Source organism: Leguminivora glycinivorella, chromosome 18 (assembly GCF_023078275.1).
Source record: "Leguminivora glycinivorella isolate SPB_JAAS2020 chromosome 18, LegGlyc_1.1, whole genome shotgun sequence".
NCBI lineage: Eukaryota > Metazoa > Arthropoda > Insecta > Lepidoptera > Tortricidae > Leguminivora > Leguminivora glycinivorella.
The window spans coordinates 121,421-147,952 of NC_062988.1; the positions used below are offsets into that span (position 1 = coordinate 121,421).

The window sequence follows — 26,532 nt, forward strand, 5'->3', positions numbered from 1 at the left end:
TCAATAGAAACAATCCAAGATGGCGCCTGTAATGTATGGATGGATTATCGGTCCGATATCCGATATCGGATCGGATAATGTGAAAACGCACTTACGGTGACACATAATCGAAAAAGGTCGTCGAGCCATAAGTACGCATACTTGCTCGTATCGTACGTCTATCGCCCACTTCAGACTGCGTTTCGATCGGCGTTTAGCGTCAATGATTATCAGCTCGGCTTCATGGCTTTACGAACCTTAAGCTCGGACCATCGAATATGAAACTTATAAACTTCTTTGTACACAAGGATATAAAGAAGTTTATAACCAGGTGCTCCATGATACCATTGCACCAATCTGTCGCCAGCACCGCTACACTTCAACGGCCAAGTCACGTCAAGTATAAATGGGAAAGTGTGTGTGTCTGTTTGTTTGTCCATCTTTCACGGCAAAACGGAGCGACGTATTGACGTGATTTTTTAAGTGGAGATAGTTGAAGGGATGGAAAGTGACATAGGCTACTTTTTGTCTCTTTTTATATCCCCCCACTTCCTTGTAATGGAGGATGGAAGTTTGTGGAGAGATTTTCGAATTTAACGCGATCGAAGCCGCGGGCAAAGGCTATTTAACTATAATAATAAAGAAATCGCAGTAAGGAACTTTATGAGATTTCATTACTTTTTAGAGATAAACAAGCAGCTCCATCGAAACGGCTATTTTTTACAGAATGTTTTTGGTGGGATATACATAGGCATAGATATATAACACTAACAAGGTATCTATTGTCTTAGTCCGTTTTCACATTATCCGATCCGATATCGGATGTCGGAAGGATTTCATTGGAAAAAATCCAAGATAGCGCCTGTAATGTATGGGGTATCAGTCCTACATCCGATATCGGATCGGATAATGTGAAAACGCATTAAATTTAGTCTCATTAATTATTAATTATGTCAGAGTTTAGGTTTATACGAGTACCAAACGAGTAGTATACGAGTAGAAAATATATTACCAAAACAATACAAACTATCATTAATTTATTATAAAAACGTAATCCAAAGTGCCACACCTAGTCGGCCAGTGCATGGCCTACGCTGCCGATGGTCAGGGTGCTCGGAGTGACATACAAGAAACGCTGAACTATCCGCGTTGTGTCCAAGACGAAGCCTGACCGACGAAGCTAGCAAGTCTCTCTACATGTTAGCTGAAATACTGTCAAACCGTTCACTGTGATTACTCAGATTATTATAAGCAAAATGATCTTCGAATGAACTTTCTGGACAATTGAGATGCATGGGCGCAGTCGAAACCAGCTCGCCCCTTCAGCCGTGTCCCGTTGAAAATCGGAAAGATTCTTTTCCTTAGCACATTTAATGTTTAAAAATTGGATTCGCCTTCTGTCACCTAAACTGGTAAATTTATGTATGAGGTCATTGGTCATACAATTATTAATTTATACCGTTATTAATTCTGTATCTCTACTCGCATTGCTACTGCGATTCTAAAATATTTAATATCCATATTATGAATATTCAATAAATCATACAATGACATTTGTGATGTGACATGGATGTCAGATGTAACATCTGTTGGCACAATGATTGCGTTTTGTTGAACGTATTTGAGCACAACATATAGGTTTATTATCACTAAGTATATTATTAATGAACAACGAAACGGATGTGACATTTTCCTAGTCCACCAACGTCATCTAGTCATTTTATTTGGCAATAATTAGACAACATGTGAACAAACTTAGCCAGCGAAGCGATCACAACTACGTCGAGGCCGACCAAAAAATATAATTTGTAAAAATTGTGTTTTGAGCCAATATTTTGATATTAAAATAAAGTTTTTTGATAGTTATTCATAGTATAATATAAAAACAAGTAAAAATATGTGTGAAAATATGTTTTTTTCCACTCCCGGGTTACGAAACAACGCCATCTAGTTTTAAAGCAAAAACTAAGCTTTTTTCAGGGGTACGCTTTTTTGTATGGGCTATATCAGTCTAGTATTAAATGGTCCTTGCTATTAAGTATTCTATACAGGATAATTCAATTGGCCAACAACTATACATACTATATACCCACATTACGAGTAAAAATGACGAAATGTATCGACATGAAGTTCTCACCGGCCGGAGCCCGGTCATCGATAGTATCTGCTTCTCGTTTATTTTATTACTTCTGACACTCGCGACTTGTAATCATCTGCCGTAGTGGTGCAAGCGCTACATTGTTATGTTATGAACCGTCTTTATTGATAACGGCTGTTAAACATACACTTCAGCGTTTTGTTTCTTCACGCGGGTCAGGAATTGGGAAACCAGTTTGATTTTGTGAGACATTACTATGATTTTATACAATCGTGTAATTTTACGATCGATTACGGTAAACATTTAGAAAGCTGTCAGTATCTAGTTTACATTATGTTTCTAACCTTTTAACAATCAATCGAAATAGTTAACTAAGTGGGACTGGTAGTATCTACATATTCATTTTTTCACACCTCATGCTCGACAAAGTCGGATTATATGTCATTAGAACTTCACGGAAAGCATGACATTATATCTCTTGTCAACAACCGTGATATAATGTTGTATAAAAATTCATTATTACACACGGCGCAATAATGTAATTGCCAAATAATTGCACCTTATTGCTATGACGATAAAGTTTAATTTCGTTAAGCCGTAATGCCCGCGGCGGGCATGGCCAACTCGATTTTCAAAAACCGAAGCCGCGACCGACTCGATTTTCATTTGACGCACGATCTTCATTTGTTGAAATGCTGTCAGAAACGAGTTGTGACAAGTTGCGGCGGTATCAAATAAAAATATATCATTATCTTTCCATAATTGGACTAATGTCTCAAATATAAACTTGTATTTCTAAATTATAATTATTTTCTTAAATATATAAATATAAACACTATTAATTTGCTGTTTTTTCTTGTCTCGCATAAGGTGAGAAAAGTAGAGTATATACCTCGGGAATAAAACTGTTTTTGTTTTGGGCGCTTGAATCCCTCACTGCACTCAGGACTCAGTCTTAATTCCCGAGCGAAGCTACGCTCGGGAGTAAAACTGGCAGTCCTTCGTTACGTTCAGGATTCAGTGTCGCACCCGTGACATAAATCGGTGTATAATCTACTATTAATAGGCGGTTCGCCGTTCGTTGGTGTCTTTTATTCTAGCTTTTTATTCTGCGGTTATATTTAATTGTATACCGTTGACATTTTAACACATCTATAATCAATAAAATACCTAAATAAACTTCTAAACAATACAAAATAACAGGTATTAATATATTATAGGTAGCTCCTTGACCGGCCACATTTAGGCGGAGTACTTTATGAAGTCATACGAGATTATATTGCCTAATTAACATACATACGAAGGCTCTCAGCTCATCAACAGAAAGTCCAAGGTTTTCTAAATTTATTTTATGGTTTTCTATAATATGTTATGATTATCAATGTCAAAATATGTTGAACTTACTCAACCTATTGTTTCTGTCAGGGTATAATAGTTCACATTGTTTATTATTTGGGTTATAATACTATGATAAGTTTTTCGGTGTTCAGTCTATTCTTATTAAAATTCGATATCGTTGTCGTCGCCGTCACTTACATGGATGTGATTTATGGTTTGGACCAATGTCAAGACGCGAATGAAATAAATAAATAACGCTCCAAAAGTATCTATTGCCCTGAAATTAGTTATCAAATTGAGACATAATATATCTCTCTATTGTCTCTAAGACTGGTTTTAGTGTCACGCGGACCGTCCGTCCGCGACCAATTTGTATGAAGTTGAAGTTGATGTTGTCGTCCGTCCACTAAAACGCTCCCTGAAGTTAACACATGTTAGTCCAGCGCGGATCGCTCCGCGCGGTCGGTCCGCGTGACACCAAAACCAGCCTAAATAAATAAATATTGTTCGTGGTCTAAATATTTATTCTAAATAGGTACATATTATAGGGGGAATTTGACGCATAGCCGGGTGTGAGTGGCCCCTTCCGCGCTGGGCGCTGTGGGGGCTGTGTCGGGGCGCGCCCCATCCATGTGGGGCGGTCTGATGCCGTCATTTTGTGGACGGCTTAAGCACCTAAAAGCGTGCAGGTTTGGATATTGCTCTCTCGTATGTAGTACTAAAACCTTAAAAAAGGTGAAGTACGCGCACTTCAAACAAATTACCGTAAACAACAATATCCAGTTCATTAACACCGCGTACAAATTGAAGTTTTATCGTAAACCTGCGTACGGATTGTGGCCCAAGTGTGCCACGGTCGGCCGTGACAGCGCGGCGCGGCGCGGCGGGTGCGGACCGGTCCGACTGGTCGCGCGATCTGTCGCACGATTTGTCGGGCAGATGCGCGAACAAGGTGGGTATTATGTACATTATAATCTTACCGTACGATTATCGCATTCAAATGAGGAATGTCTTATCTTGTGTGTGTGTGAATTTTCATAGAGAATTAAGCTCTTTTGAAAATATACTCTACAAATACGAAGTTATTAATATTATGAAAGACAAGTCTAACTGAAACTGAACTAGTGCAATCTACCTGTATATAATTAGATAGACATTCATAGCTCGGAAAGGATGAACTATTTATTTGCCATATTAATATGACGTCACTCAAGACCTCTGCTATAATAAATGGCTTATGTGAATTATTATCACTGAATTGTAAAACGATATTTTTTTAAAACAGCCTAGAACTAGGCAAGAAAACTATGCCTTAACGGTTGTTTGAATCATTGAATGAAATGACAACTATGAGAAAAATCAACAAATTATTAGACATCGGAATAGTCCATTTTCACAGTAATTTCCTTCCGGACTGTGTTATGAATGTTATTATCCAATACATTACACAACAATGCGCAAATCCATAGAGCCGAGAACCACTCACAATCCAACCGATTATAGGTAATCGATATTAGACAAAGGGACAATGAAACGAGTGTTTTTGTTCATGTAGGCAGGGGTCGGGAAAAACTTGGGAGTTATGAGACAATGCACACAAAGCATTTACTTCGCGCCATACATAAGCGTACATTTTGGTGGAGTTTGTTTAAACTTGCACGGATTTGAATAACAAATCTGTGTCATAATACTAATAACGAAATTCACATTTCTAAATATGACATTACCATACGTTGTCGATGCAAATGCAATGAAGAATTAGTTTGGTCCGACCATGTAATGACACAAAATGTAATCTTTACAATGAAGTTTTCGTGCGTGTATGTAGATACTGCGCGTATTTGTAATATCACGTCTCACTTATTCGGCTTATTTTTCTAATTGCACTCAATTAGTTTTCTGTAGCCCTCTTCCTAGGCCAACAGTATAGAGAGCAACAGCCGCCAGATGTGTGGATGTGGAAACACGCGGAACCCGGGGGTCGCCCCGCGACCTCACGGACGGAGCCGTAAGGTGCTCAATTAAGCTCGTGATCGGCCATTTGCACTATTACGTGATTTGTTTTATATACGAGAGTGTTTATTTTATCATTATTGAATGAGACAACTTTATACGTTTCAAGTTTAACACAAACGTTAGTGACGAAACAGGGCAGTTTCACGTAACTGTAATGTAAGTGACCACATATATGTATTATAAATTTATGATTCAAATTGAAGTTTTAATATTGATGTCTTTAGATAAGCTTACTTAAACTTGCACCATAAATAAAGAAATACGCAAATAATTGGTCACTTGCATTACTCTGTTACATGAAATTACTCAAAAGGTCTCTGTAAATTATGCGTCCTGCACATCCGATAATGGGAATATCCGATTCGATATAGGATGTAGAAAGTATGTCAAAGACAAATCAAAGATCGCGTCCTTAATATAAAGATATCGGTCCTAAATACGCCCGATATCGAATCCGATAATGTGAAAACGTTGTCACTCACTTAAACACATTTGCATATACCACAGAAGAGGACTTAATTTTTTTATAACTTGTCTTAAACTTACACAAACAACACTTAGTAACGAGAAAAGTCAAAGGTTATATGAAATTATGCATCACTATTACACGCATCTGTGCACGCATCACAGAATAAATTCCACCATCACCATGCCGTCAAACAACAGTGCAAAGAAATTACAAGTGTTATAACATCCGCGTTGCACAAAGATAAGATGATTGCCCCTAACCCACACGCACATAAACTGTGTCCAATGTAAACACCGCAGGTTGCCTCACAGATTTGGGCAAGAAGGCTTTTATCGAAATGTTTTAACCTTTATAAGGGCACAATGGTGTATATCGTACTGGGATTCCGAGCTAGGTATGTCGGTATGTTGCAGACCTGACGCGTTTAGAATGGGCTTTACGACGTAAATGGAGCAGTTTTGCTACTTTAGTGATAGCAATGTTAAGTCTGTTATGGAATATATCGTAGTTATGTGTTTAATAAAGATCGATTAAGTAGATCTAACTTAGAATCTGTAAGACAATGTCACACAATTTCTACAAATGATAGTTGCTCACTAACTTTTCGGTGAAGGAAGAGATCGTGAGGACGATGAATCCTACGAAGGAATTCAAAGTTGTATGTGAAGTCCACAACCCACAACCCACATTGGGTCAGCGTGGGGAATCCCCACTGGAGACTACAGCCCCAGCCCTCTCATGCGTAAAAAAACAGGCGGAGGAAAATTAGCAATTAGGATACAAAGTCTTTGCTCGTAATTTTTTAAGAAGTTGAAGGTCGGAAGGGTATTTCGTCTTTAAAGTCACATAAGTACTAACAAAAGCCGTATCTTATTAATAAGACAGGATGAGCACTGCTACCCGGAAGAAATAGATTAAAAACGATTTAACGCTCATTTCCACAAAGAACCATCAGATCCGTCTACGAAATTAATTCTTCAAACCGCGCAGTTCAAGAACCACCAGGTCAAGGAATTAAAATAACATAACAATTAAAAAAATTACCACGGTTTCTCGGACAGTTTGTAATACTTATATTAAAAGGTATAAGGTTTATTGTTGGTCATAGTGTTTGGCCGTGTAGTAGCGTGACGGATTAGTTAATAGAATCATGCTGTACGCGTGTAACGGCTCACGACGGTGTCCATCCATGATCTCATCCGCTTCCGACATTTGAAAGCCATGAAATTGATAATGCAATTAAGATATTGCTAATTAACATATAACTTATAGTGTCGGGAATTGTGAGCGTAGCTTGAAGACAGCACGTTCGGACTTTCAATCGTGGTTCACGAAAGCTTTCGGTGAAACACGGTTCTCATCTCATAGTATTTCCTGAACAAAACTGATTACACGTCACAGCATGACGTTACATTTATTATCTCAAGAAAACTACTGGATTAGACCTTGGAACAGCCAGCAACGTCAAATTCTCGCGTTCTCTGTTTAGGAACAAAATAGGTACTTAGGTATGATTATGTTTACTTTGGATTTTATATCCATCAGAAATCAAATATACTCGTTAACTCTAAATTATACAATAACCGTTAAAACGATAATTTTATTGTTACTATAGTAACGTATACGAGCTACCATAAAATGGTCATGGTTCTAATGTTAATTCACTGAAGACGAACGAGTCATAAATACGAGTAGACAATTTATAATAAGGATTAAGTTTCTGTATATCATTTGGTGTTGAACTTTAGTTCCATGGAGACGGGTTGACATAGCTGGCGAATTCGTCGCACACTCGTTGACAACGAGGAAATGCCCCTATACTAGCATCCTTGATACGCCTCCAAGGCCTATGTGTTAGGTTTAAACTACCTACATATTAAGTTGTATGTTTAGCCTTAAACAGCTTCAAATTATATTGATTTCAATAAGTAATAGTGTATTTTGTATTGTTGCAGGGCCCCATGAAGCGGCTGTCATGCGCATAGCGGCACTGATTGCACTTGTGCAGGTAAGATAGCTCAATATTAATATACATATAATTGTGCATCATATTTCATCCACATATTTCGTAGACCCCCACGAATCCCATCATGAAAAACCATTGGGTATTCCGGACCTTTGGGAGGCATGTGCGGAACCGAAGCCAACACGTAGAGCCCCTTTTGAAACTGTAATAAGTTAGGAGGTGCATCAAGCGGTTGCTGCCACTTCCCGTGACATGGGACACACAGGCAGCACCCGCCAAGATGTGAGGACTATTTGAGAGTTGATAGAATCTAAAATGAACTACGCCAATGAGGGGGTATGATTTTGATTAGTAATATTAGTATCAATCATAGCAGTTCATTTGAAGTATGTTTATGGGCATTCTAAAACCGACTGAACCCATATTTTTGATTCTTTTCATATTTATTAAACCCGTAGTTTCTAACAATAAACATAGACGCCGAACTCAAGAGTTCATTGACCCGCCAAAAACCTAGTCACCACTTGAAAGGTGAAGCAACACTTGTCACATGGACACCACGTTACAAAACTCCTTTCGTTGCGCTAATCATGTCAATACTTCAACTCTGACCCCGCGCTCGTCGCGTTTCATAATTATAGCGAAATAGTGGAATCTACACTTTTAGATTGTATCACTTCTATGCAAATCAAATTATATAGCTTTACGTAACGTTTGTTTGATACTTTTGGCAACAAAGCTAAAAGTTTTTAAGTATCAAAAGTTCTAATTTTTCTAGGTAGTAGAACCCATTCGTAGAATCCGTAGGTACATTTGGCTATTTGTATATTTTGCTTACTACCGAATTAGGTACGTAACTCTTACATGCACATGAAAAATTACTACTTATAATTTGCTGCAAAAGCTTATTTTAAATTACATACCTTCTTGAAAAGTATTAGGTATTTACGTGGTTATTAGAAATAAATTTTTTTAAGAGCTTCTTGAAATTATTTTATTATTAGCCCCCGTGAACTCTAGTGGCCGATAAGGAAATCATTTGCTATGTAACTAGTCACCGTGAGATCATTTAATCTATTTTATTACATTTATTTTATTATACTCGTATCAATGATTACGTGTATTAGAGACGGGACTAATACTTAAAACTACTTTGTAATACAATACATAGTTGTCTAGCCCGGTCGGTAGCGATACATACGAATCACATCTTAGACGTGCTACAGTAACGGACAGTAGACATAATTATGATTATCCACCACAGGTGCTTTTACAAAACTTTTATTACAATAGATGACAATAGGTAATACCTATTACCTTATATACCTATTAGGTATATAAGGTAACGGACCCAATCATGGACAGTTTAAGATAAAATTTTGCCTGTTTTTGATATTTCACTGATACATGTAAAAATTCTACCGCTAAGCGTGTTAAAACTTGAATGTCCTATCCTTCTTTTACATTTCAAGCGTATTGCAGAATAGATACAGGCAGGCGATTTTTGAATCTAGCATACCTACTGGATTTTGTCACTAAAATACCGCTTGAAAACGGTGACTTGCTTGTTATTTTCAGTGACAATTTTCTGAATTCGAACGCGTGAGACTCAAAAATTGACCCGCTGCTATTGGTTTCCTCATAGTTAACAAATTAAAACGATACTCAATGAGTCAATTTTATATACTCCAATTAAAATTAGTTTTGGTTATTGTAACATAGGATTATTTCTCGTAAAATTCGGTTTCGTAAATGGTTCCTTCTCCATCATAGGAGGTAGGCAGTTTTCCGGTTCCAGTTATGGATACTCGCAAATTAACACTATTTCTTTATATCTTTTGAGTAACAAACTAGTAGTAGTAGGTAGTACCTTATCTCATGGTTAATGCAGTAAGTAAATAAAACTCATTCAAGTTTACATCGAGTATTATTTATTTAGTATTTTACATTATGTTATTTGTCACTTTTTGACATTTATCAATTCTTGTCCCATGTTCAGATCTTGTCCCATAGTTTTATTATCCACATCAAAAAAACATTTTACAATAAGTAATACATAACACGGTGATTGTTATTGCCAAATGGTATTAATTCTGAAACTACGCGAAATATAAAAAGTTTTATGACATTTTTAACCAACTTCAAAAAAGGAGGAGGTTCTCAATTCGACTCAATTTTTTTTGTATGTTACTCGATATCTCCGAGAATCGTGGACCGATTTCAATTTTTTGTTTTTGATCGAACGGGTATAATCCCGAGATGGTCCCATTGGCACCAAGTCGGGGTCTGATGATGGGATCTTGGAGAAATCGAGGGAACTCTTCAAATGTTATAGGCACATGTAATGTTTTTAGTGTATTTTTCAAAGGTACACCAGTATTTACGCCTGATGGTAATAATTGTATGTGGCTGAGCTGATGATGGAAGGTCAACTCCTCAATGGTTAGGAGTTAAAGGATAATTCTTTCACTACTGTACATATATTCGGACTGATACATATAATATCACTAGGAACCACTAAAAATCAACAAATAAATTAACTTTTTAACAAAAAATAAAACCTTCAAAAAAAGCGTGTTACAAAACACGGAGAAACTAAAAAGCCAAAAATAATAAACCTTCGAATTCAGATTTCTTATCGGATTGCAATAGTCTAAACATCCAAATTATAAACAAATCAATTAGTTTTGGAGTCGTGGCCAGCCTGCGTATGGTTGGGTGGGGCAAACAGGAAATAGCAAGGCGACGAACAGGTCTGGTACCGACAACAAAAATAATTGATTTGTTTATAATTTGGATGTTTAGACTATTGCAATCCGATAAGAAATCTGAATTCGAAGGTTTAGTATTTTTGGCTTTTTAGTTTCTCCGTGTTTTGTAACACGCTTTTTTTGAAGGCGGTTTTATTTTTTTAGTCTACAAATATGATCGAAAACGTTACTAAAAATTTTCCGGTTTCCTCATGTTCAGTTACGCCGTCTATTGGTCTATCAAAACCCTTACTCACTTTCGCTGGCTACGAGTAGGTTAAGGTGAGTGGGGCGCAGGGCCTGTGGATGTAGCCGTCCTTGTGATGCCAGCGGTCAAGGGTTCGGATCTCCGATTACTTCTGTAGATAAGCTACTTAATTCAATTTGATATTAAGGTAGCTCTTCAGAGTTATTTGTTTGACTCGCTGTTAGTAAGTTTTCACACTTTCCGATCCGATATCGGATGTAGGACCGATATCCCATACATTACAGGCGCCATCGCCATCTTGGATTTTTCCATAGAAATCCTACCGACATCCGATATCGGATCGGATAATGTGAAAACGGACATTCGAAAAACTGCGGGGCACTTCTGGATGAGATTAGCCCAGGACTCCAAGCCCAGAGATAAGTGGCGTACACGAAGGGAGGCCTACTGGGCGATTAATGGCTGAAATGATGATGTTGATGAATGTGAAAACGGATTTAGTGTACCTAAAGATTGATTGTGGATCCGTAAGTATATTTAAGAAAGTCCGTGCCTCTTTTGTTTTTGACTTTAACAAACGAACTAGATCCCGTTGTGTACGAGACAAGGCGCTAGATGCATGTTACGATCTAAGTATGACTGAAGTGGCTAACTGCACCTCTTAGCTGTCAACGTTCACGGTCTTTGCTACTGATGTGTCGACGGAAGGTTTCCAAAATTCTGAAATTTTTACATAGGAAAACTTTGGAAACTTTCCATACTCTGTACCGACAATTGTATGTATGGAAACCTTCCATTTCATACTTATATTTAAATTCCCTTTATTTTTCGTGAAAGTTTCATGAATTTTTCATGATTTTTAGGGTTCCGTAGTCAACTAGGAACCCTTATAGTTTCGCCATGTCTGTCTGTCCGTCCGTCCGTCCGTCCGTCCGTCCGTCCGTCCGTCCGTCCGTCCGTCCGTCCGTCCGTCCGCGGATAATCTCAGTAACCGTTAGCACTAGAAAGCTGAAATTTGGTACCAATATGTATATCAATCACGCCAACAAAGTGCAAAAATAAAAAATGGAAAAAAAATATTTATTAGGGTACTCCCCCTACATATAAAGTGGGGGCTGATATTTTTTTTCATTCAAACCCCAACGTGTGATATATTGTTGGATAGGTATTTAAAAATGAATAAGGGTTTACTAAGATCGTTTTTTGATAATATCAATATTTTCGGAAATAATCGCTCCTAAAGGAAAAAAAAGTGCGTCCCCCCCCCTCTAACTTTTGAACCATATGTTTAAAAAATATGAAAAAAATCACAAAAGTAGAACTTTATAAAGACTTTCTAGGAAAATTATTTTGAACTTGATAGGTTCAGTAGTTTTTGAGAAAAATACGGAAAACTACGGAACCCTACACTGAGCGTGGCCCGACACGCTCTTGGCCGGTTTTTTTTTTTTCTTAGCTGTCAACGTTCGCGCTCTTAGATTAACGTTCATGCTTTTAGCTGTCAACCTCTCCTATTTACTGTTAGGTGGCTAGTAAAGGGCCGTGGACACGCGTCAATTTCGTACATTAACCTTTTACTTGCAATCTGCATGTCACTCGCGCGCAATACGTAGTAACGTGGCCTGATAAAGGTCGGCCCACATCAGTGCATAGTGCGCGATAGACGGGTGCGCTTTTGTGGTATATGTCGGCAGCTGTCGTGTAATATAACCCAAGTATTAATCAAAGATATATTGATAATTTTCATCTACACACCTATAACTCGTATAAGATAAATACTTATTAGTTAGAAGATAAGATAAATACCTCGGAATCACCAAGAAATATTACCTACCCTGGTTTAGATGGCGCAACTGATCTAACAGTTTTGACGGATAGGGTCAGATTGTCAAAACTGAAGATCTAAAATGTCAAAAGATCTCTGTGTTGACTTGTCGAGAGATGGCAGTATGTAAATGCATGATGATTATTCGCATTTTATGTTGATTATTAGTCCTCTGTAATCATGTTAGTTGTTTACTTTCAATAAACAGTATAAACACTTTAGTACCTCTTTAATAGCTGCAGGCAGATAACATCAAGCAATAAAATAATGATTCATCTCACGTCATGCTTATGATAGTTACATATTTTATTGTGAATTATTATTATAGGTTTAATCGGATAATAGACCTAACTGGGTAGCTATGAATTTACAAGGTTACGCAGACTTCATCTTTACTAGGAGCTTTGTAACGCTTCGTAGCGTCTATAATTATATCACTACGATACGACCCATCCTAATCTATTGCGATCGATAAAGTCCCTACTCCCCGATTCAAACTTAACATTTGTCAAAAACTAGATATAGATACGATATGGATCGGATATGTATTAACAGTGTCAAACATGACGTTTTAAAAATAAAGTCTTTATTGCACACCTCAATACAGGAAACAACATAGTAAGTATAAACATCAACTTAAAAGAAGTAAACAAAATACCCTCTCATCACCGAATCTACAAATATATTTTGTAAGAAGTAACTCCTAGATGAAAATAGGGTATCAAATACTGTAATACTAATGAATAATCATAACTTGAATTAAAAAGCGAATGAATCCGAAATCTAGCTAAAAGCTATTTAGCCAAAAAAGGCTCGCTTACCCATTTTTGGCTTAACAGTGAAGATAATGAAAGTCTGCAAATAAATTTAAGTTTGAAGTACAATAATTTGAAATATTATTCGATTTTTTTACAAATACAAAATACATGTGTCTAATTGACAAATGATAATCTACGAGTCACCCTCTAAATGTGTCTAATACACAAATGATAATTATCAGATTGAGACATGAAAGTAAATACGTAGCGCACCTCTGAATAACCCTGTCAGTATTGAATTATTTATAGACCTTTGGGTACAAATGACTAAAGTCTGTACATGATGGAACAGTCTTGTGCCTACGACTCGAGAGTCAGTTCGCGGCTTATCGCGCATCTAATATTTTATTGTTCGCGCAGACAATGCTTTTTGCTCACAAGTGATACATATTTCTAAGTTATTGTTGTGTAAAACTGTCATTGGTGAATTTTATGTAGCTGTCGACAAGTTTTAATTAGGTCATCTTCCTATACCAAAAACGAATTTAATACCTACGTATCTATACTAGACAAATACTTACCTATGACACGCGTATTCAGTGGCTCCATAATGAGTCATATGACAGTCTTAGTTAATTATCTAAAATATGGAAAGTACAAGAAGTGTCGCGTTGCTATAGGACTGTATAGTCATCAACAGAGATGCAGGGGGGTTACCATGACGTACTAAAGACGTTCAGTTTAGGTTGAGAGAAAAGGACACAGCTATAGCAGTTACATAGCTCCGTCCCTCTCTCTCAACCTAAACTGAACGGCTTTAGCACGTCATGGTAACCCCCCAGAACCCCGTAAACTCACGAGCGCTGCAACAAACATCTACAACAGATGCTGTGGTCAATGATGATGGAAAATAATATTAATAAATATTGGGGGACTCCTCTTACACTGATCAACCTAGCCCCAGACTAAGCAAAGCTTGTACTGTACTATGGGTGCTAAGCGACGATTGTGATATTTGTTACTTACCTAATAAACATTTGAGATACTTAGGTTTCTTGAGTGTAAAGTAATTTGGTATATTTCCTTGCAGCTGTCGCTCGCTACAGCTTCCGATGGCGAGACGCTCACAGCCGCCGAGCTGAACTACCAGCTCTCCGGCAACGCTCTCTCGCCCTTCTACGAGTCCTCGGAGGAGCACGGGGTGACTTTCATCCGCGGCTCGCGAGCGGCCGACTCGCCCCAGGCGCCTGATATAGACGTGCAATGCTCTGGAGACTTCATAGATGTCACTGTGGAGTTCGCTGATGTCTACGATGGAATCATTTATAGTAAAGGGTTCTTGAATGACCCTAAATGCAAGTGAGTATTGTGGAACTCTTTTGTGATTTTCTTCTTACATTAATGATAGTGAGCAATTTCCGTAAGCTATGGTCGCCTAAAACACTAGAATTGATAAATGCGCGTAGCCGACCACTACTAATGACCACGCCACGACCACGCATTTGCGAATGAAAGATTCAAATGTAGTTCTTCAAATACTGCTGATGGTACCGATACTCCGCTTTGACAACTAATCCCAAGATTTGGCGTAAGTACCTAGGCAATAGTTTTACGAAAGCGACTGCCATCTGACCTTCCAACCCGAAGGGTAACACGAATTAGTCCGGTTTCCTCACGATGTTTTCCTTTACCGAAAAACAACTGGCAGTGGTAAATATCAAATGACATTTCGCACATAAGTTTCGAAAAACTCATTGGTACGTGCCGGGGTTCGAACCTGCGACCTCCGGAACGTAAGTCGCACGCTTTTACCACTAGGCCACCAGGGCTTTACCTACTGCAACTGATTACGAATAATTAGTATAATTAATACAGTATACATAAATACGTAATACAGTAATAACTAGTATTCTAGGTTTATGTGGTTTTGGCGGGTGAAGTGGGGCACACTGAGTGTAATAGGAAGAGCGTGGGAACCGCATATTACGATAATACAGTTCACAGCCCTTCACTCTATAATATGACTTATTAGTGCGTATGATAGAGATCTGGGCGACAAGTCTAATAGATTCTAATTAAGAATTAAATAGTTAAGAATACGAAACAAACAAAGTATTATGGAATACTCAGAAGAAGACCATCTTTACTCATATTTATTTGTGTGAAAATGGCTATAGCAAGATTATTTTACTAAAATTTAACTAAAAAATTTATAACCTTCCCGTGTGGTGACGGGTTAAGAATTTCACCACCCCTTTCTTTTGTTCTAAAAATACCATCGTACCCATTATTGTACCTCCCTTTCTACAAAGTATTTAGATATACTTGCCTAAAGTTGGAACTCCTACCCGGTACTACCTTAACGTCCACTTTACGCAGTATCCGATGTTTCCAGATACGTGTCGCTGGGCGGCAGCCAGTCGCGCTACTCGTTCCGAGTGCCGCTGACCGGCTGCGGCTCGCGCCCGCTCTGCCACGCGTGCGGCACCATCGACAACGTGCTCGTCTTCCAGGCTGATGACTTCGTGCAGGGACCACTTGATTTTGCCAGAAAGGTACCAAATTTGTAGTTATAACTTTGGTTGCCGCCCGTTTTGCCACGCGTCAGCGCGCCGCGTGCCGGTCTCCCAGGCTGATGACTTCGTACAGGGTCGCTGCACTCTGCCTACACTACACGACCCAAGCGAAATAATGAAATGAAATGAAATTCTTTATTCTTCAATTTAGGTTAAAATAATGCTCTTATGAAAGTCGAGGTTTCATTTGTACGAACATAAATAAATTTAATAGAGCTGATAACTAGAAAAACATGTAAACTCCATCAGCTCGTGCTGCTTAATTAGCTTATTATTTTTGTTTCATCAATGAACGCTTGTCGTCTTGAGCTAGGCTGACAGTAATGTTGTATGAATAAGTGTCCTGATTGGTTTTCTCTGTGTTCCAGGTGTCATGCGCGCGCACATCATACGAGCTGTCGACCGGGCAGCGCCAGGAGTCGCACACACTCAAGCTGAAGCCGTTTATGGTGGACATGCTGGACGTGGTGGCCGTGGAGGGCCCGGCTGGAGGCGTCGAGTGCTGGATGGACATACAGAAGGGCGTGTTCCCCAATGTGAGTACTGCAGCCTAAAGTCTGAAGCCAGTTTATGGACTTGCTGGACATTTTCATACCTTCAATGAAGACCAGATTATTATGTACCCATTCATTTGTCATATTCTGGAGTAGCTGAATATTTGTACTCAGTCACTCTTTATTAAGTTACCCGGCTACCTCGTTTCCCGCGGCCCTCGACACAGGAACCTCTGAAGACGTCTGGTATTATCTGTTGTTGAAACTCGAAATAAATGTTCTTTATACTTAACTTGATAAATCATTGTTCCCAGACGACCCCCCTGAAGGACTCCATCAAGATCGGCGAGTACCTGACGATCCTGGTGTACCTGAAGGACGTGCGGAACCAGTTCAACCTGAAGATCCACGACTGCTGGGCCTACGACGGCGAGGACTACGACAGCCCCAACACCAACAAGATTCAGCTCACGGACAAGGAGGGGTGCCCCAAGTAAGCACCTCTTTTTCTAAAAGAGCCCAGCATGCTCTTGAATTTGGATACCTAATGCGCTCTCAAATACTGCAATACGATTTACTACCAAATATTATATCTTCCAACCTAAAACGAAAACACGCCTCATTTCGACAAAGAGTATTAGTAAATATACATTTTACTAACTTAAAGAGTTTGAAGCCGCCATTTCTGTTTATTCAAAAATCAGCGCACTTGAATGTACCTACTTGGAAAGATGATTAGGGATTAGGAAACATGTTCACTGAATTTTACTATGACAGGATTCTTCCATGAAACGCACATCAGCACCTTTAGTATCCAGAGACCAACGTTAAAGGGAAACTAATATATTGTTGGTCAGGACACAGGGTCGTGATTTTCTGAAATTATTAATTTATATAATAAACTTTTTTCATTCTAATATTTTCAGGAAGAGGAAGCTCATAGACTTGTGGCAGAAGAGCACGAACACCGGCAAGAGCGGCGCCACCCTCATCGCCTACAGCAGAGTCAGCGCCTTCCGCTTCCCGGAGACCGACCAGGTCTTCCTCACATGCAACGTCGAGGTAATATTGTCATCTTCGTTCACCACTAGCTTTTGACCTTGTATAATGTAACTACCGCCATCTATAGTTGTAGGACAAAGTTACATCAATCGCAAATAAATTCATTGAACTCTCACCAAAGATTTAAAATTAATTCTAATCGTATAACTAACATTTTAACTAAAAATCTCATCCATTATTCTTCAGCTTTGCACGAGTAACTGCGATGGAGACTGCAAAGGAATCACGACCGAAATAACAACACGCCAACCGCAAGTCAAGTGTTACCCCGGGTCTACCGACCCCAGGTGTCCCAAGGCCATACCGCCTGCTCCCAATTGTTACCCTGGAAGCACGGATGCTAGGTGCCCTCAGATACAGACCACACCGCCGCCGACTTACGTACCAACGACCGGTCGACCAAATTGTTACCCAGGTTCAACCGACCCTAGGTGTCCGAGACCTACGACACCTTCACAACCCAACTGCTTCCCTGGCAGCAACGACCCTAGATGTCCTAGACCCACTACTCCATCAGCTCCTAACTGCTATCCGGGATCAACAGACCCCAGGTGTCCAAGGCCTACCACACCTTCGCAACCCAACTGCTTCCCAGGCAGCAACGACCCGAGGTGTCCAAGGCCTACTACGCCAGCGCCACCTAACTGTTTCCCCGGCTCTAACGACGCCAGGTGCCCCAAACCGAACACCACGCCGGCACAACCCAACTGTTACCCAGGAAGTCAAGATCCTCGCTGCCCAGTGGAAACACCAAAGTGTTATCCTGGCAGCACCAACCCAGCGTGCCCGAGAACGACGCAGCAACCTAACTGCTACCCAGGCAGCACTGATCCTAGATGCCCTAGGCCGACCACACCGGAGCCGAAGCCTGCGTGTTACCCTGGCTCGCCAGACCCCAACTGCCCTCAACCAACTCGTCCTTCAACATTGGCGCCGCCGACGTATTTACCACCGTCAACGACTGGGCAGCCCAAATGTTATCCTGGAAGTAATGATCCTCGTTGCCCGAGACCCACCACTCCAGCGCCCCCCAATTGCTACCCAGGCTCTACGGACCCTCGTTGCCCGATACCCACCACCCCCGCACCTACCACCACTGCTCGTCCCATCTGCTACCCTGGATCCACGGATCCACGCTGCCCTAGGCCCACCACGCCCGCCCCTCCAAACTGTTACCCTGGAAGCACGGATCCTCGATGCCCTAAACCTACTACGCCCTCTCCACCAAACTGCTATCCTGGATCTACGGACCCTCGTTGCCCGAGACCGACGACTCCTGCACCTACAACTACTGCTCGCCCTAACTGCTACCCTGGGTCTACTGACCCCCGTTGCCCACGTCCTACAACTCCAGCCCCCACAATAACAAGAAAGCCGGTTTGCTATCCTGGATCCCCCGACCCTAACTGCACTCAACCACCAAGACCTACTACTTCGTCACCACCAACTTATTTACCACCCTCAACTACTGGTCAGCCAAAATGCTACCCTGGAAGCGACGATCCTCGATGCCCGAGACCAACCACCCCCGCACCTACCACCACTGCTCGTCCTAATTGCTACCCCGGGTCTACTGACCCACGTTGCCCACGACCAACAACTCCTGCTCCACCAAACTGTTATCCTGGAAATACGGATCCGCGCTGTCCGAGGCCTACTACCCCTGTGCCTACCACCACTGCCCGGCCTAACTGCTATCCGGGAAGCACAGATCCTCGATGCCCAAGGCCTACTACCCCAGCCCCACCAAACTGTTACCCAGGAAACACAGACCCACGGTGTCCAAGACCTACTACCCCCACTCCCACCACGCCAAGGAAACCTGTGTGCTACCCTGGATCCCCCGACCCTAACTGCCCTCAACCACCAAGACCTACGACTTCTTCACCGCCAACTTACTTACCACCCTCAACGACTGGACAGCCAAAGTGCTACCCTGGAAGTAACGATCCTCGCTGCCCCAGACCAACTACTCCTGCCCCACCTAATTGTTATCCTGGATCAAGTGATCCTCGTTGCCCCAAACCTACCACACCTGCCCCACCTAATTGCTACCCTGGATCAAGTGATCCTCGTTGCCCCAAACCTACCACGCCTGCCCTACCTAATTGCTACCCGGGATCAAGTGATCCTCGTTGCCCCAAACCTACCACACCTGCTCCACCTAATTGCTATCCTGGATCCACAGATCCACGTTGCCCAAGGCCCACCACCCCAGCGCCTCCTAATTGCTACCCTGGATCCACGGACCCACGTTGTCCGCGACCAACGACCCCAGCGCCCCCTAACTGCTACCCTGGAAGCACGGATCCTCGATGCCCACGACCCACTACACCAGCTCCCACCACGCCGAGAAAACCTGTGTGCTACCCTGGATCCCCTGACCCTAACTGCCCTCAACCGACTCGACCTTCCACGCTGTCGCCACCGACATATTTACCGCCATCGACTACTGGTCAACCCAAATGCTACCCGGGCAGTAACGACCCACGGTGCCCGCGACCGACTACTCCTGCCCCTCCCAACTGTTATCCTGGATCTACGGATCCTCGTTGCCCAAGACCAACGACCCCTACACCTACAACCACCGCCCGTCCTAACTGCTACCCCGGATCCACGGATCCACGTTGCCCAAAACCTACCACGCCCGCCCCACCAAACTGTTATCCTGGATCTACTGATCCCCGCTGCCCGAAACCAACTACTCAGGCTCCACCTAACTGCTACCCAGGGTCCACAGACCCGCGTTGCCCGAGACCCACTACGCCAGCACCGCCTAATTGTTACCCTGGAAGCACCGACCCCCGATGCCCTAAGCCTACTACACAAAAACCAGTGTGCTACCCGGGATCCCCCGACCCCAACTGTCCACAGCCCCCAAGACCAACTACTTCATCGCCGCCAACTTACTTGCCTCCATCCACCACTGCACAGCCTAAATGCTATCCTGGAAGCAATGACCCACGATGCCCGAGGCCTACTACGCCAGCACCCCCTAACTGCTATCCCGGATCGACCGATCCCCGTTGTCCGAGACCCACTACCCCTGCTCCTACCACCACTGCCCGGCCTAATTGCTACCCCGGATCCACAGATCCACGATGCCCAAGGCCTACTACCCCAGCCCCACCAAACTGTTACCCTGGAAACACAGACCCACGTTGTCCAAGACCCACCACCCCCGCTCCTACCACCACTGCTCGTCCTAACTGCTACCCCGGATCCACAGATCCACGCTGTCCAAGACCGACCACACCAGCGCCCCCTAATTGCTACCCTGGAAGCACAGACCCTAGATGTCCAAAACCGACCACCCAAAAACCTGTGTGCTACCCTGGATCCCCTGATCCCAGCTGCCCGCAACCTACGAGACCAACTACGCTGTCACCACCTACTTACTTGCCCCCATCAACAACCGGACAGCCCAAATGCTATCCTGGAAGTAATGACCCTCGTTGTCCCAAACCGACCACACCAGCACCACCTAACTGCTACCCCGGAAACAATGACCCAAGGTGCCCCAGACCCACCACCCCAGCGCCTCCTAACTGTTATCCTGGATCCACGGACCCTCGTTGTCCAAGGCCCACAACTCCTGCCCCACCAAACTGCTACCCAGGATCAACTGATCCCCGCTGCCCCAAACCTACCACTCCTGCCCCACCAAAATGTTACCCTGGGTCCACAGATCCACGTTGTCCAAGACCGACTACTCCTGCTCCACCAAATTGCTTCCCAGGATCAACTGATCCTCGCTGCCCCAAACCCACTACTCCCGCTCCACCAAACTGTTACCCTGGAAACACGGATCCACGTTGTCCAAGGACTACTCCCGTGCCTCCAACTACTGCCCAACCCAATTGTTATCCTGGATCTACAGATCCACGATGCCCAAGACCCACCACTCCTGCCCCACCAAACTGCTACCCCGGATCAACAGATCCACGTTGTCCAAAACCGACTTCTCCTAAACCTGTTTGCTACCCTGGCTCTCCCGATCCTAACTGCCCACAGCCACCCAGACCCACTACCCTAACTCCTCCGACTTACTTACCTCCTGAACCGGAGAAGCCAAAGTGTTTCCCTGGTTTCACTGATGCGAAATGCCCCAGACCTTCGACGCCGGCACCTCCGAATTGTTACCCTGGCTCTACTGACCCTCGTTGCCCAAGGCCAACCACTCCTGCACAACCTAGATGTTATCCTGGAAGCACAGATCCGCGATGCCCTAAACCTACTACTCCTGCCAGACCTAATTGCTACCCTGGCTCTACAGATCCTCGTTGCCCGAGACCCACTACCCCCGCGCCTACAACTACCGCTCGCCCTAATTGCTACCCGGGATCCACAGATCCACGGTGCCCAAGGCCTACTACTCCAGCCCCACCGAACTGCTACCCTGGAAGCACAGATCCTCGTTGCCCTAAACCTACTACACAAAAACCAGTGTGCTATCCCGGATCCCCTGATCCTAACTGCCCTCAACCACCAAGACCCACCACATCTTCACCTCCCACTTATTTACCTCCATCGACCACCGGACAGCCTAAATGCTATCCAGGAAGTAACGATCCTAGGTGCCCAAGACCAACAACCCCAGCACCGCCTAACTGCTATCCTGGATCCACGGATCCCCGTTGTCCACGACCTACTACTCCTGTTCCGACAACTACTGCTCGTCCCAACTGTTATCCAGGAAGTAATGATCCTAGGTGCCCTAAGCCTACTACCCAGGCTCCACCGAATTGCTACCCAGGAAGTAATGACCCTAGGTGCCCAAAACCAACTACCCCTGCTCCTCCCAGATGCTTCCCTGGAAGCAACGACCCTCGCTGCCCTAAACCAACCACTCCGGCCCCTCCGAATTGCTACCCTGGCAACAGGGATCCTCGTTGCCCCCAAACGACTCCTAAACCCGCTTGTTATCCAGGCTCTCCTGACCCCAACTGCCCTCAACCACCAAGACCTACCACTTTAACCCCGCCGACATACCTTCCACCTTCAACTGCGGGTCCAAAATGCTACCCAGGTTCTAATGATCCACGTTGTCCAAGACCCACAACGCCAGAACCTCCTAAATGTTATCCCGGATCAAATGATCCTCGCTGCCCGAAGCCAACAACCCCGGCCGCGCCCAACTGTTACCCTGGGAGCACAGATCCAAGATGCCCAAAGCCCACAACTCCGGCTCCTCTCAAGTGTTTCCCCGGATCAACCGACCCTCGTTGCCCAAAACCAACTACTCCAGCCCCACCGAACTGTTATCCCGGATCAACCGACCCTCGTTGCCCAAAACCAACTACTCCAGCCCCACCGAACTGTTATCCCGGATCAACCGATCCCCGTTGTCCAAAACCAACTACTCCAGCCCCACCGAACTGTTATCCCGGATCAACCGATCCCCGTTGTCCAAAACCAACTACTCCAGCCCCACCGAACTGTTATCCCGGATCAACCGATCCCCGTTGTCCAAAACCCACTACCCCAGCGCCTACAACCACTGCTCGTCCTAATTGCTACCCCGGCTCCACGGATCCACGGTGCCCAAGGCCTACTACTCCGGCGCCACTGAACTGCTACCCTGGAAGCACAGATCCTAGGTGCCCCAGACCTACAGCGCCTCCTCAAATCAAATGTTACCCAGGATCAACCGATCCTAGATGTCCAAAACCAACAACTCCTAAGCCTGTTTGTTACCCCGGCTCTCCAGACCCTAGCTGCCCACAACCTCCAAGACCCACTACTTTGACGCCGCCTACCTACCTGCCACCTTCCACTCAAGCTCCTAGGTGTTATCCGGGCTCAAATGATCTTAGATGCCCGAAGCCCACTACCCAAGCTCCACCAAACTGCTACCCAGGATCTACTGACCCTAGATGTCCTAAACCAACCACCCAGGCACCTCCCAACTGCTACCCAGGGAATAATGATCCTAGGTGTCCTAAACCCACTCCACCACCAACGACTCAAGCTCCTAGATGTTACCCTGGCTCAAATGACCCTCGATGCCCTAAACCTACTACTCAGGCTCCTCCTAACTGTTACCCTGGCAGTAACGACCCCAGATGCCCAAGACCCACCACACAGGCCCCTCCCAACTGTTATCCTGGTAGTAATGACCCCAGATGTCCAAGGCCCACGACACAAGCCCCTCCCAACTGCTACCCGGGGAATAATGACCCTAGGTGTCCTAAACCCACTCCACCACCAACCACTCAAGCCCCCAGATGTTACCCAGGCAGCCAAGACCCTAGATGCCCTAAACCTACTACCCCTGCCCCTCCTAATTGTTACCCTGGATCCACTGATCCTAGGTGCCCTAAGCCAACCACCCAGGCACCTCCCAACTGTTACCCAGGAAATAATGACCCTAGGTGTCCTAAGCCCACTCCACCACCAACTACTCAAGCCCCAAGATGTTACCCAGGCAGCCAAGACCCTAGATGCCCTAAACCTACCACCCCCGCCCCTCCTAATTGCTTCCCTGGATCCACTGATCCTAGGTGCCCTAAGCCTACAACTCAAGCACAACCAAGGTGTTATCCCGGCAGCAATGATCCTAGGTGTCCTAAGCCCACAACACCTAAACCTGTCTGCTATCCAGGTTCTCCCGATCCGAACTGCCCTCAACCACCTCGGACCACAACGGTTGGACCCACGTACTTACCACCTTCTACTCAAGGACCTAGATGCTACCCCGGGTCTAACGACCCTAGGTGCCCTAAACCGACTACACAAGCACCACCTAATTGCTATCCAGGAAGCACAGATCCTAGATGCCCTAAACCCACTACGCAGGCCCCGCCTAACTGCTACCCAGGAAATAATGACCCTAGGTGCCCTAAGCCTACTACCCAGGCACCCCCTAATTGCTATCCAGGAAGCACAGATCCTAGATGCCCTAAGCCAACAACTTTAGCACCAACGACTCAAGCTCCTAGCTGTTACCCAGGCTCAAATGACCCACGATGCCCTAAACCTACTACTCAGGCTCCTCCTAACTGTTATCCTGGTAGTAACGACCCCAGATGCCCAAGGCCCACGACACAGGCTCCTCCCAATTGCTACCCAGGGAATAATGACCCTAGATGTCCTAAACCCACTCCTCCACCAACGACTCAAGCTCCTAGATGTTATCCTGGCTCAAATGACCCACGATGCCCTAAACCCACTACCCAAGCGCCACCCAATTGCTACCCCGGCAGTAATGACCCTAGGTGTCCTAGGCCTACTCCACCACCAACCACTCAAGCCCCGAGATGTTACCCTGGCTCAAATGACCCACGATGCCCAAAGCCAACCACCCAGGCACCTCCCAACTGCTACCCTGGCAGTAATGACCCTAGGTGCCCCCGCCCCACGCCCCCGCCGACCACAAGAAAACCCGCCTGCTACCCTGGCTCTCCCGACCCTAGCTGCCCTCAACCACCAAGACCTACAACATTAACTCCTCCTACTTATCTGCCACCTTCCACGCAAGGTCCAAGATGTTACCCTGGCTCAAATGACCCACGATGCCCTAAACCTACTACTCAGGCCCCACCCAACTGCTACCCAGGAAATAATGACCCTAGGTGTCCTAAACCCACTCCACCACCAACAACTCAAGCTCCTAGATGTTACCCAGGCTCAAATGACCCCAGATGCCCTAAGCCTACTACATTAGCACCAACTACCCAACCTGCTCCCAGATGCTACCCAGGCAGCCAAGACCCTAGGTGCCCTAAGCCCACTACCCAGGCCCCACCCAACTGCTACCCTGGAAGCACGGACCCCAGATGCCCTCGTCCTACTACTCAGGCCCCACCTAATTGCTACCCTGGAAGCACGGACCCTAGATGCCCCAAGCCTACCACCTTAGCACCAACAACCCAACCTGCACCTAGATGCTATCCAGGCAGCCAAGATCCTAGATGCCCTAAACCTACGACACCAAAACCCGTGTGCTATCCCGGGTCCCCCGATCCTAACTGCCCACAACCTCCGAGACCTACCACTTTAACGCCGCCTACTTACCTGCCACCTTCCACCCAAGGCCCTAGGTGTTACCCTGGCTCCAACGACCCTAGGTGTCCTAAGCCCACCACCCAAGCTCCGCCGAACTGCTATCCAGGTAGCACAGACCCTAGATGCCCGAGACCCACCACTCAGGCACCTCCGAGGTGTTACCCTGGCAGCACAGATCCTCGCTGTCCCAGACCTACCACCCCCGCACCGACCACCCCCGCCCCTACAACCCCCGCCCCGCCCAGGTGTTACCCCGGCAGCCAAGACCCTAGGTGCCCTAAGCCTACTACACAAAGGCCACGTTGTTACCCTGGTTCCCCCGACCCTAACTGTCCCCAACCTCCACGACCCACGACAGTGAGTCCTCCGACTTACTTGCCACCTTCCACGCAAGGGCCGAGATGCTACCCGGGATCAACCGATCCGCGATGCCCCAAACCGACCACCCAAGCTCCCCCCAACTGCTACCCTGGAAGCACCGATCCTCGTTGTCCCCAACCGACCACCCAAGGTCGTCCGCGATGCTACCCAGGCAGTACAGACCCTCGCTGCCCGAAGCCTACAGAACCCACAACCCAGGGCCCGAGGTGCTACCCCGGTTCTCAAGACCCTAGATGCCCGCAACCTACGACCCCCAGCTCTTGCTACCCAGGGTCGAAAGACCCGAGATGCCCGCAGCCCTTCAGACCCAGTAGCACCAACCCCCCGTCGACTTACCTCCCGCCTTTCCCCAGCGAAAACGAAATCAAGGGCGGAAGAACTGCCAAAAATATAGATTACGACGACGAAGCTCAGGCTGCTATAGGTAAGAATCATTTAAGTACATTTAAATACAGAGAAATTTAGAGAAACTGTACTTAGGTACTTATTTAGAAATTATTATTTGCACGATTAGAAATGTCAAAGTTGTGAAGGACGAGAAAAAATTAGATACTGCAAGGTAAAACCATATAAATCTTTTTAGAAATACTTCCAATACATTCCAA

At 44.6% G+C, this 26,532-nt stretch overlaps 1 protein-coding gene across 1 annotated transcript in view; it reads left to right on the forward strand.

The window, feature by feature from the left end:
- The window catches only part of LOC125235716 (mucin-2-like), an 87,717-nt gene that overhangs the window by 59,759 nt on the left and 1,426 nt on the right, over nucleotides 1-26,532 (forward strand). The window contains exons 2-8 of the mRNA XM_048142287.1: nucleotides 7,856-7,908; nucleotides 14,498-14,766; nucleotides 15,803-15,962; nucleotides 16,352-16,519; nucleotides 16,792-16,970; nucleotides 17,404-17,539; nucleotides 17,726-26,351. Of these exons, the coding sequence (XP_047998244.1) occupies nucleotides 7,876-7,908; nucleotides 14,498-14,766; nucleotides 15,803-15,962; nucleotides 16,352-16,519; nucleotides 16,792-16,970; nucleotides 17,404-17,539; nucleotides 17,726-26,351 (9,571 nt within the window). The 5' untranslated portion in view covers nucleotides 7,856-7,875. The remainder of the gene's footprint in view (nucleotides 1-7,855; nucleotides 7,909-14,497; nucleotides 14,767-15,802; nucleotides 15,963-16,351; nucleotides 16,520-16,791; nucleotides 16,971-17,403; nucleotides 17,540-17,725; nucleotides 26,352-26,532) is intronic.